This window comes from Arachis stenosperma, chromosome 3 (genome assembly GCF_014773155.1).
Source record: "Arachis stenosperma cultivar V10309 chromosome 3, arast.V10309.gnm1.PFL2, whole genome shotgun sequence".
Classification (NCBI taxonomy): Eukaryota; Viridiplantae; Streptophyta; class Magnoliopsida; order Fabales; family Fabaceae; genus Arachis; species Arachis stenosperma.
In genome coordinates, this window is record NC_080379.1 from 436,262 (window position 1) to 448,159 (window position 11,898).

The following is an 11,898-nucleotide window of genomic DNA, read 5'->3' on the forward strand; positions in this document are numbered from 1 at the left end:
TGAGAGGTAAAAGGCAAGAAAGAGAGGCATTGAGAAAAAAAGTCATAGAGTGAAAAAGACTGAGAGATACACTTGACAAAAAATCCAAGAGAGATTTCAGTTTTCTTTTAGTTGTATTTTCTATCTTGTGTCATGTACATGAGAGGTATCCCTTGCTAAGTTGGGTAAGCACTTAGTGTGGTGATTCTAGGTATTAGCATAACCAGGTCAAGTTTATGTTGAAGCTTGTGTACCCAGATAGGATTGTGATGAGTCCTAGGGAATTGGTGTATGTAATACTTGGATCATAATGAAAATTCCACTAACTTTGTGGTGGAGACTAGATGTAGGTTGCATTGCACAAGGCAACTGAATCAGGATACATGGCTGTGTCATCTTCTTCCTCTCTACTTAAGTTCTATTTTCTGGGTTTTATGAGACAAAACAAAATTGTCTCCTGAATTATCTGCTGCATAAACTTAACTTAAATCAAGTTCAAAGATCTGTGTCTAAGGCTTAATTATTCAAAGTTAAAGAAAGCCATAGATTTAACCATCCCTTCTATAAGCCTTCTGGAACCTTCAAAAAGTTATGAAATTATTTGACAAATAAGAAAATAAACTAGATGATGAATTCAGACGTCTTTGTCAGCACCATCTATCTCCTTTTCATGTTGATACTGCTGCCACCGTCTATCTCTTTTGTATGCTGCTGTCATCGCTACCATCTATCTCCTTTGCATGTTGTGCCGCCGCCTCCGACTATCTTCTTTACACGTCGCAAGATCTGCAGCTGTTTGCCAATATTTTCCGCCGTTGCTGCCTCTACAAGAATCGTTGCAGCCTCCTTTGCTTAATGTCATGTCTGTCGTCCTCTCTATCTTCTCCGCTATCTTCTAGATGTACATTTCTTCCTTTCTTTATCTGGATGTACATTTGTTTTTGCTTCTCTTTGATGACATTGTATTCTTCTTCCTCCACCTCTATTTCCTACTACATCTTCCTCCTTTGGTTCTCTATTTTTTTAATGTATATTTTATCGTTTATTTATATGAATTTTTATTAGTGTTTGTTAGATTGATCAATTATACTATAAAGACTAAAGAGCCTATTAGATATTGTGTTGTCTTATTTGATTGATTTTTTTATTAGTTGAATGGCTGTAGGAAAGTAGTGGTAATAGTAGTGGTTGTAGAAAAGAAGGGGACAATGGTCTTTTTGTTATGTGTACATAGTATTTTTGTTGTTTTTTATTAGGTCTTATTAATAAAAGACTCGAATCCACGAATTTTTAAGAATAAACTTTTTCACCTGTATCAGTTATTCTTGATTCACAACTTTCAGAAGTTTCAATGTAAATGCGTTTATGTATTAACGGTAGTCTTTGTCTTGTTGTTTTATGTCATTATTGTATATAATCTTGTGAAAACAAATAACATGAATTATTATTTGACTTTTGTTGGCTCTATCTTCCTTCGTTTTGCCACCGTCTATCTCCTTCGCTTTGCCACCGTCTATCTCCTTCGCACGTTATGCTGCTGCCGCCGACTATCTTCTTCGCACGTCGCAAGATCTGCAGCTGTTCATCAGTCTTTTCCACCATTGCTACCTCTACAAGAATTGATGCAGCCTCCATTGCTCAATGTGGTGTCTGGCGTCCAAATCTCTGTCTTCGCTGCCATCTTCTAGATATACCTTTCTTCCTCTTCTTCTCTAAATGTACATTTATCTTTGCCTCTTTTTCATGACATCGTGTTCTTCCTCCACCTCTATTTCCCACTACATTTTCTTCCTTTGGTTCTTTACATTTTTTATGTATATTTTATCGTTTATTTATATGAATTTTGATTAATGTTTTTTAGATTGATCAATTATACTATAAAGAGCCTATTAGATATTGTGTTGTTTTATTTAATTGATTTTTTTATTAGTTGAATGACGGTAGGAAAGCAGTGGTGATGGTAGTGGCTGTAGAGAATAAGGGGGCAATGATATTTTTGTTACGTATACATAGTATTTTTGTTGTTTTTTATTAGGTCTTACTAATAAAAGACTCGAATCCACGTCTTTTTAAGAACCAAATTGTAGCCTAATCAGATCAAGCTCCAAAGTTGTTAACTTGAACTAGACGATGAGTTGGATCTAAAGCTTTTAATATTCTACACCTAATTTGGAACTTTAGTAATGGACAAACAGTGGATAAAACTCTTTAATGTGCGTGTAAATTCAAATTATGCATGAGCTTATAATATTTAGGATTGAAAATTGATCAATTTATCTTAAATAAAAAAATAAACTAGATGATGAGTTCCGCCGAAGAAAATAAAAAACAGAGCCGTATTTTTTTTCCTGAAAGAAAAGAATAAATTTTACTTACCCTAAAAGAGTACGAGAAATATCATTAACAATCATAAAAAGAGTTGATAAAATAAAACGAATTACAACATTTGTAATTATTAAATTTATTTATATCCCATAAATAGTTCTCTGTTACCTACAAAAACTAGATAAACAACTCAACTTTTCAGACTCTATAAAGTTTTTGGCAGATAACATTAATTAGTATCCACATCTGCTGGTGAGGCTGTTTGGTCAAGGTCAATAGCATCCTCGATTGAGGAAGAATGCATGTTGAGATCTTCAGCAATGACATTATTTGACACCACATTTGTTGTTGTAGGAATCACATTATCTGCTATGTCATTAGTTGTTACAGTTGTGACACCATCTTGAATTGCATTTGTTGTTCCTGGTGGTGAAGGGAAACTCTGTTCTTGTAATGATAACTTAAGAACTTTGTGGCTACCCCTTGAGGAATCCGGAATATCCGGCACGACAGCGATGGCAGCAGCAGCAGCATAGGGGACACCATTAGAAGAAGGGTCAGATGAGTACCTCTTCTTGATTTGGTTGCTGATATTTTGCTTGAAAGTGGCCAAAACAAGCTGCAAGGTTACATTAATAATTAATAATGACTCAAAGTATATAGTTTATGCTTTGAACAATATGGTACATCATTAAGTTAACAAGTAATAAAATGTTTTTGGATATAATGTATGTATTTTGGACAATAATGGTATATTGAGAATCCGATTAAATGAGAATAGTACGCTACCAACTCTATTAATGGATAATAGATATATCAATAAAATAAGTAGAATCATTATCTTGGAAAGCTGTTATGACATCGAAATATAATTTAAGGTTGTAAATGCCTAACGGTTACGGGCCGTTCGAATGAACTGGACAGCCCTGGCTGTCCGGGTAGTCCGAAAGGTATAATATAAGAAAAAGGGAAACTCATGAGGTAAGGAATAATTCACTACAATCTTACTAAGTGCACTACTGACTTAAGCATCAAAGTGCTATGCAGGTTGCCCTTCTGACCTGGTGTAGACATAACTCAAGTTAGGATCTCAGAATCTCGTAAGCTCGTAACCATACCAAAAGGTACGAACAATATACAAACACCACAAATCCAAGTTGCTTCTATATATGGAAAGCTTATTACTACTAGACATTGGCATAAAGCATTCTTTGAATCCTATATTTGATTGAAAATTAATAACATCACTTTAAACATAAGGAACAGTAGTGACAAAATATGAACATGTTTATATGAAATGGTTTACTTGAATAGGGGCAGCAGCAATCAAAGAGTTCTCAATGCCGCCACCAAAAACCCTTCCATCAGGTTTAGCAAGAGAAACACTCAACATGCCATCTTTGCGATATGCATTACCATTGCCATTGGTGTAGGTGCATGATCCAGATAAAGATAAAATCTCAAACCTACCCTGTATATATATATGTAACACAAAATCAATTGGGAAAGAATAAGAAAAACAATGTCTTTTTTATTGTTGATAGTTACCTCATATCTCAATAGACCACCAGGTTGGCGAATTACAACACTAGACACAGAACCAGTAGCTGAAAGTATGCAAACAGCACGAGAGCCTTTTTGGAAAAATGACAATATCCTACTTACCACATCCTGAAATATCATAAATTAAATATCAACAATTAATCATTTTACAGTGTCTAATTTTTGTATTACCACTTACCTCTCCAGTACCAACAATCATCACATGAGGTGTGAAGCTTCCACCAGCTGTTTCTACAACAAACCCACCTACATCACAAATGACATTGTAAATGCACTTACATATTGACAGTATTCTTTGTCTTGTTTTTTATATCATTATTGTACATAATCTCATGAAACAAATAAAATTAATTAGTATCAAGAAAGTAGTGGTGATGGTGTCATAGTGGTGGTTGCAGAGTAGAAGGGAGACGGTGATGTTTTTGTTATGTGTACGTAGATAGTATTTTTGTTTTTTATTATGTCTTGTTAATAAAAGACTCAAATCCATGCCTTTTTAAGAAGAAATTTTATCACTTGTGTTAGTTATTCTCAATTCACAATTTTTAGAAGTTTCAATATAACCACGCTTACATATTGATGGTAGTTTTTATCTTGATATTTTATATCATTATTGTATACAATCTCATAAAATAAATAACATTAATTAGTATTAGAAACATAGTGGTAATGGTGTCATGGTGGTGGTTGCAGTGAAAAAGGGGACAATGATATTTTTGCTTTGTATACAAAGTATTTTTTACAATTTTATATTATTTATTACGTTATTCTTGTTTGCTTGTGTGACATGAGGCTGCGTTTGTTTATAGAGACAGAACACTGAGACAGGGACACTGAGCCACAAAATCGTGTTTGACAGTAGAGACATGGACAGAGACAATGTGTCTAAGGACACTAAATTGAATTAGTGTATTTTGTATTTATCCTGATAGGAATGACACAGAGATACTAATAAAGAACACAACTTATATTTTATTTTTTCTTTCATTATTCTTGCTAATTTTTTATAATTATATTTTTATTATTATATTTTTTGTCTGAAATTTTTTGAATGAAAAAACGAGAATAAATTAGATTTTCATAATTTGTTCTAATTTATCACCAAACAGAATACAAGAACACAAAATTTTGTGTCTCTATCCTTTATGTCTTGTTCTCAGTGTCTTGTCTTGTCCTGTTCTCAGAAACAAACGCAGCCTGAATGTCCTCTCCAACTTTGACTTTTGAGGTTAAAAGGACAAAATAATATGGGAATGGATTCTCTCAATTTTTTTCTCTTAATTGTTTGGTAAAGTGTGATCTCTCACTTTTCATTCTTCAAGTGGGACTAAAAAAAATATCTGAGATCACACTTTATCAAATAATTAAAATAAAAAATTGAGAAGATCTACACCCAAAATAATATTATTATTGATATTAATTATTATTTAGTGGTATGCCAGTAAATCTTATTTCCTATTAGTTATTATTACTATTATCCAAGCAGGTTGGTCAAAATGGCGGAGTGCATCTGGTTTTATATGCGACAAAAAAGTGCCTTTAAAACTTAAAGGTAAATTCTATCGCACCGCTATAAGACCGGCTATGCTGTATGGTACGGAGTGTTGGGCGGCTAAAGGGGAGCACGAACATAAGCTGAGTGTGGCAGAGATAAAGATGTTGAGATGGATGAGTGGTCATACGCGATTGGATAAAATAAGGAATGAAGATATAAGGGAGAGAGTTGGAGTAGCACCCATTGTGGAAAAGATGGTTGAATCGCGTCTCAAGTGGTTTGGACATGTGGGAAGAAGACCGATAGAACATCCAGTCAGGAGGGTGGATGAGATGGAAGATGGACAAAGAGCGAAAGGCAGAGGAAGACCTAAGAAGACCATCCGTGAGGTGGTCAAACGAGATCTACATGTAAACGGTCTCTCTGTAGACATGATACATGACAAAGCACAATGGCATCGTTTGATTCATGTAACCGACCCCACTTAGTGGGACAAGGCTTTGTTGTTGTTTGTTGTATCATATGTAAAAGACGGTATGTGTGGATTTTGATACTGTCAATTAAAATTTAATTTATTGTGATTAAAAAATTTAATAATTTTAAATATTTTTTATACATTATTCTAAATTTTATTTGCCACCTAAATATTGATTAGATTTTAATATAACATTCGTTTTTATATTACGAAAAATAATTCTCCTCGACTATATGCATCAATTAAAAATTTTAAGAAAATATATGTTATTTTATATCATTATTGTACATAATCTCGTGAAATAAATAACATTAATTAGTATCAGGAAGGTAGTCATGATGGTGTTATGGTGGTAATTGCAAGGAAGAAGGGAGACAATGATATTTTTGTTATGTGTACATAGTATTTTTTGTTTTTTTTATTATGTCTTATTAATAAAAGACTCGAATTCACATCTTTTTAAAAAGAAACTTTATCACCTGTGTCAATTATTCTCGGTTCACAACTTTTAGAAGTTTCAATATAAATACACTTACATATTGACGATAGTCTTTGTCTTGTTATTTTATATCATTATTGTACATAATATCATGAAACAAATAACATTAATTAGTATCAGGTAGTGGTGATGGTGCCATAGTGGTGGTTGCAGAGAAGAAAGGAGACAATGATGTTATTGTTATGTGTACATAGATAGTATTTTTGTTGCTTGTTATTATGTCTTGTTAATAAAAGACTCGAACCTACGTCTTTTTAAAAAAAAAACTTTATCACATGTGTTAATTGTTTTCGATCCATAATTTTTAGAAGTTTCAATATAATATAAATGCACTTACGTATTGACGATAGTCTTTGTCTTGTTTTATATCATTATTGTACATTATCTCGTGAAAACAAGTATTTGATTTTTGTTGGGTCTATCTTCCTTCATTCTACCACCACTGTCTATCTCCTTCGCATGTTGCTGCCGCTGCCACTGTCTATCTCCTTCGCATGTTGTGTCGCTGGCTCACCATTGCCGACTATCTCCTTCGCACATCGCAAGATCTACAGCTATTCGCCATTGCAGTGGCCCTCCCCTGCTCCTTTGCTCCCTCCCTTTAAACATCCTTCCTTTCTACTCTTCCTCTTTTTTTTCCCTATCGTCCATGCCCTCCCACTACTTTTTCTTCCTCTCACTCGTCTTTCTTTTCTCATCCTTGCTCTTTTTCTTCAATTGTTGTTTCTGGTTTTTCTATTTTTTTAGATCTGATATGAGATCCTGATCTAGATAAAAAATATCTCTTCTGTGATTATTCTCTCCCTTTTGTACTCCTTCTCTTTTTTTCTTTTCTCCTTCTACGGTTCTCACCGCAGATAATGTTTTGGACCTGGACTTAGCTCTGTGTTCTTTTTTTAATAACCCATCTGTGGTGTTTTCATTTCATTTTTGTGGTGGTGTTTTTGGTTTTCTTTTATGGTTGCTGACGGTAGTTGAATGTTACAGATTTTTTCAAATCTAAAAGAAAATACTTTGAGAAGATGTTGTTGTTCATAAAAAAATATTCTGATCTTAAAAATATTTAGACTGATATGGAGAAAAAGAAGATATATCCTACTGTCTTGTAGCACATATGTGTAGATTTAAAAACAAAAGAGATTTAATTTTGTCTTTGTTTTTATCTTTTAAGATTTTTAATAATCAAATATTGTATTTTCTATCAATTTATAGTTCAATATATAGGATATTTATTTTTTTGTATCAATAAAGAATTAATGGTATCAGGTAGCGCTAATGGTACCATGGTGGTGGTTGCAGAGAAGAAAGAAAATAGTGATGTTTTTGTTATGTGTACATAGATAGTATTTTTGTTGTTTTTTATTATGTCTTGTTAATAAAAGACTCGAATCCACATATTTTTAAGAAAAACTTTATCATCTGTGTTAATTATTTTCGATCCATAACTTTTAGAAGTTTCAATGTAAATGCACTTACGTATTGACGGTAGTCTTTATCTTGTTTTATATCGCTATTGTACATAATCTCGTGAAAACAATAACATTAATTAGTATTTGATTTTTGTTGGGTCTAACTTCCTTCATTCTGCCACAGTCTATTTCCTTCGCATGTTGTTACCGCTGCCACTGTCTATCTCCTTCGCATGTTGTGTCGCTGGCTCGCCGTTGCCAACTATCTCCTTCACACATCGCAAGATCTGCAACTGTTCACCATTGCAGTGGCCCTCCTCTGCTCCTTTGCACCCTCCCTTTAAACCTCCTTCTTTTCTTCTCTTCCTCTTTTTTTTCTTATCGTCCATACCCTCCTACTACTCTTTCTTCCTCTCACTCGTCTTTCTTCTCTCATCCGTGCTCCTTTTCTTCAATTGTTGCTTCTTGTTTTTCTGCTTTTGTTTTTTTGAGATCTTGATTTGGATCTCTCAGATCTAAAATAGCTCTTTTGTGATTGTTCTCACCCCTTTGTACTCCTTCTCTTTTTTTTTCTTTTCTCCTTCTACAGTTCTCACTGCAGACCGTGTTTCGAACTTGAGCTTAGCTCTGTGTTCCTGTTTTAATAACCCATCTGTGGTGTTTTCATTCATTTTTGTGGTGGTGTTTTTTATTTTCTTTTATGGTTGCTGACGGTAGTTGAATGTTACACATTTTTTTCAGATCTAAAAGAAAAATACTTTGAAAATATGTTGCGGTTCATAGAAAAATTTTCAAATCTAAAAAATATCTAGACCGATATGGAGAAGAAGAAAACATATATTACTGTCTTGTAGCACATATGTGTAGATTTTAAAACAAAAAAGATTTAATTTTGTCTTTGTTTTTATCTTTTAAGATTTTTAATAATCAAATATTGTATTTTCTATTAAATTATAGTTCAATATATAGGAAATTTATTTTTTTTTTGGTATCAATATAGAATTAATGTTTCTATGATCTTTGTAAATGTTGTTTGATTTTTCTATGAATGAAAAATGGTTTTTCTTTTGTCAAAAAAGATGTGAGATTACACTTTACCAAATAATTAAAAAAAATAAGAGGATCTACACACAAAATAATATTATTACTAATACTAATTATTATTTCGTAGTATGTTAGTAAATCTGATATCTTATTAGTTATTATTACTATTATCATATATAAAAGATAATATGTGTGGATTTTGATATTGTCAATTAAAATTTAATTTATTGTGATTAAAAATTTTAATAATTTTAAATAATTTTTTAGATATTATTCCAATTTTTATTTATCACCTAAATATTGATTTGATTTTAATATGGCATTAATTTTTTATATTAGAAAAATAATTCTACTCGACTATATTTAAATTAAAATATTTAAGAAAATATGTTATTTTATATCATTATTATACATAATTTCGTGAAATAAACAATGTTAATTAGTATCAAGAAGGCAGTGGTGATGGTGCTATAGTGGTGGTTGCAAAAAAGAAGGGGGACAATGATGTTTTCGTTACGTGTACATAGTATTTTTTTTTTGTTTTTTATTATGTCTTATTAATAAAAGACTAGAATTCACGTCTTTTTAAAAAGAAACTTTATCATCTGTATCAATTATTTTGGATTCACAACTTTTAGAAATTTTAATATAAATACACTTACGTATTGATGGTAGTCTATCTTGTTATTTTATACCATTATTGTACATAATCTCATGAAACAAATAATATTAATTACTATTAGGTAGTGGTAATAGTGCCTTGGCGGTGGTTGCAGAGAAGAAAGGGGACATTGATGTTTTTGTTATGTATACGTAGATAGTATTTTTGTTATTTTTTATTATGTCTTGTTAATAAAAGACTCAAATTCCCGTCTTTTTAAGTAAAAAACTTTATCATCTGTGTCAATTATTCTCGATACATAACTTGTAGAAATTTCAATATAAATGCACTTACGTATTGACGGTAGTCTTTGTCTTATTTTATATAATTATTATACATAATCTCGTGAAAACAATTAACAATTAACAATTAACATTAATTAGTATTTGATTTTTGTTGGGTCTATCTTCCTTTATTCTGCCATTGTCTATCTCCTTCGCATGTTGCTGCCGCTGCCACTTTCTATCTCCTTCGCATGTTGTGTCGCTGGCTCACCGTTGCCGACTATCTCCTTCGCACGTCGTAAGAATTGTAACTGTTCACCATTACAGTGGCCCTCCTCTGCTCCCTCTCATTAAACTTCCTTCCTTTCTTCTCTTACTCTTTTCTTTCCTACCGTCCATACCCTTCCACCACTCACTACAACAATATAGATTATTTTTTATGGTTATAATGTGTAAAAGAAAATTAAAATTTGTCAAAAAACAAATCTTGACACTATTTTAACTATGAAAATATGTTAATAAAAGTTTTGTCAAAAATAGTATTTTTAACATATAAGCGATTGTGAAAAAAAATTTAAATCTTATTTTGATAAATATTGGCTGTTAAAAATAATTTGTTAGAAAATTCTGAGAACATATTTTCTGTGATATTTATTAATTGTCAAAAATACTATTTATTTTGACACTTATTGACTATAAAATATTCTCAACAAAAAATTTTAACAAAGAATAAGATGTGATCTTGAAACTAAAGAATAAATTGAGATTTTGAAGATAAAGAATAAGTAGTATAATCCTAAACTGAGAGCAGTGTGATGTCAAAATTAACAGAGCCCAAAGAAAAAAAAATAGTAGAGTAAATTGAAAACAAATAAGTGTCAAAATTGAGGAGTAATTTTCTACGATCAAATTTTTCGTCAAGAAAATATAGAAAATTTGACATTTGTGATATTTGTCAAAAATATATATTAATTTTGACATTTAATTATGGTGTTAAAAAATAAAGTGTCAAAATAACTCTATTTTCTTGTAGTGACTCTTTCTTCTTCTCACTCTTTCTTCTCTCATCCTTGCTCCTTTTCTTCGATTGTTATTTCTAGTTTTTCTATTTTCCTGAGATCTATGAGATCTAGATCTAGATCTATGATAACTCTTTTGTGATTGTTCTCTTCCCTTCGTACTCCTTTTCTTTTTTTTTCTCCTTCTACGATTTTCACCGCAGATCGTGTTTCGGACCTGAGCTTAATTCTGTGTTCCTGTTTTAATAACCTATCTGTGGTGTTTTCATTTCATTTTTGTGGTGGTATTTTTGGTTTTTTTTTATGGTTGCTGACGATAATTGGATGGTACAGATTTTTTCAGATCTAAAAGAAAAATACTTTCAGAAGACATTGCTGTTCTGAAAAAAACTTTCAGATCTAAAAAATATTTAGACCGAAATAGAGAAAAAGAAGATATATCTTATTATCTTGTAATACATATATGTAGATCTAGAAACACAAAAAAATTTAATTTTGTCTTTGTTTTTATCTTTTAACATTTTCAATAATCTAATATTATATTTTTTTATCAAATTATAATTCAATATATAGGATATTTATTTTTTTGGTATCAATATAGAATTAATGTTTCTATCATCTTTGTAAATGTTAGTTAGCTTTTCTATGAATGAAAAATGGTTTTTTTTTTCTCTCAAAAAATATATATATTTTACATTCATGATTTCGACCACTTGACTACCCTCCTTCAATAAAGTCAAACCAAAAAATCATGCAAAGCCGATTTTTAAAGGAAAAAACTAATGAAATAGTAGTAATAAGTAGTAACAGAAAGAAACACACTCACCAATGGAGGCCAGAATCTGCAGTTTTCCGGAACCACGTGGCCTTCCTCTTCCCCTCTTTACCGCAGGGCTCTCAAGTGGGGACGCTACCGCTTCCGCAAACCCCGAAGGCGGCGGCTCTGACGTCAGAGACGTCATCATCCCTCCCCCGCTGCCGTCTGTGTCGAAGTACTTTCGAGGTCTTCCTCTCCCCCTCTTCACAACCACCACTCCATGATGCTGCTCCCAACCTCCAGCTTCGGGTCTTGACACCGAGTCCGAGCCTCCAGAATCAGGCATCGCCGCCACCTTTGCTTCGTTCGGCACGATAGTGTTGTTGTTGAAAGAGCTAGTGTGGTCCAAAATGGGGTTAGAGGGTTGTTGAGGGTTTTGTTGCTCCAT

General features: G+C 32.3%; 1 protein-coding gene across 1 annotated transcript; it reads right to left on the reverse strand.

Annotated features, from left to right (window-relative positions):
* Nucleotides 1-2,533: 2,533 nt before the first annotated feature.
* Nucleotides 2,534-11,898, reverse strand: LOC130968957 (AT-hook motif nuclear-localized protein 7-like). Its single transcript, XM_057894482.1, has 5 exons — nt 11,520-11,898; nt 4,046-4,113; nt 3,853-3,975; nt 3,611-3,775; nt 2,534-2,923 (listed from the first exon to the last, which is right to left on the reverse strand). The coding sequence occupies exons 1-5, from the start codon at nt 11,896-11,898 to the stop codon at nt 2,534-2,536; spliced, it is 1,125 nt and encodes a 374-aa protein (XP_057750465.1).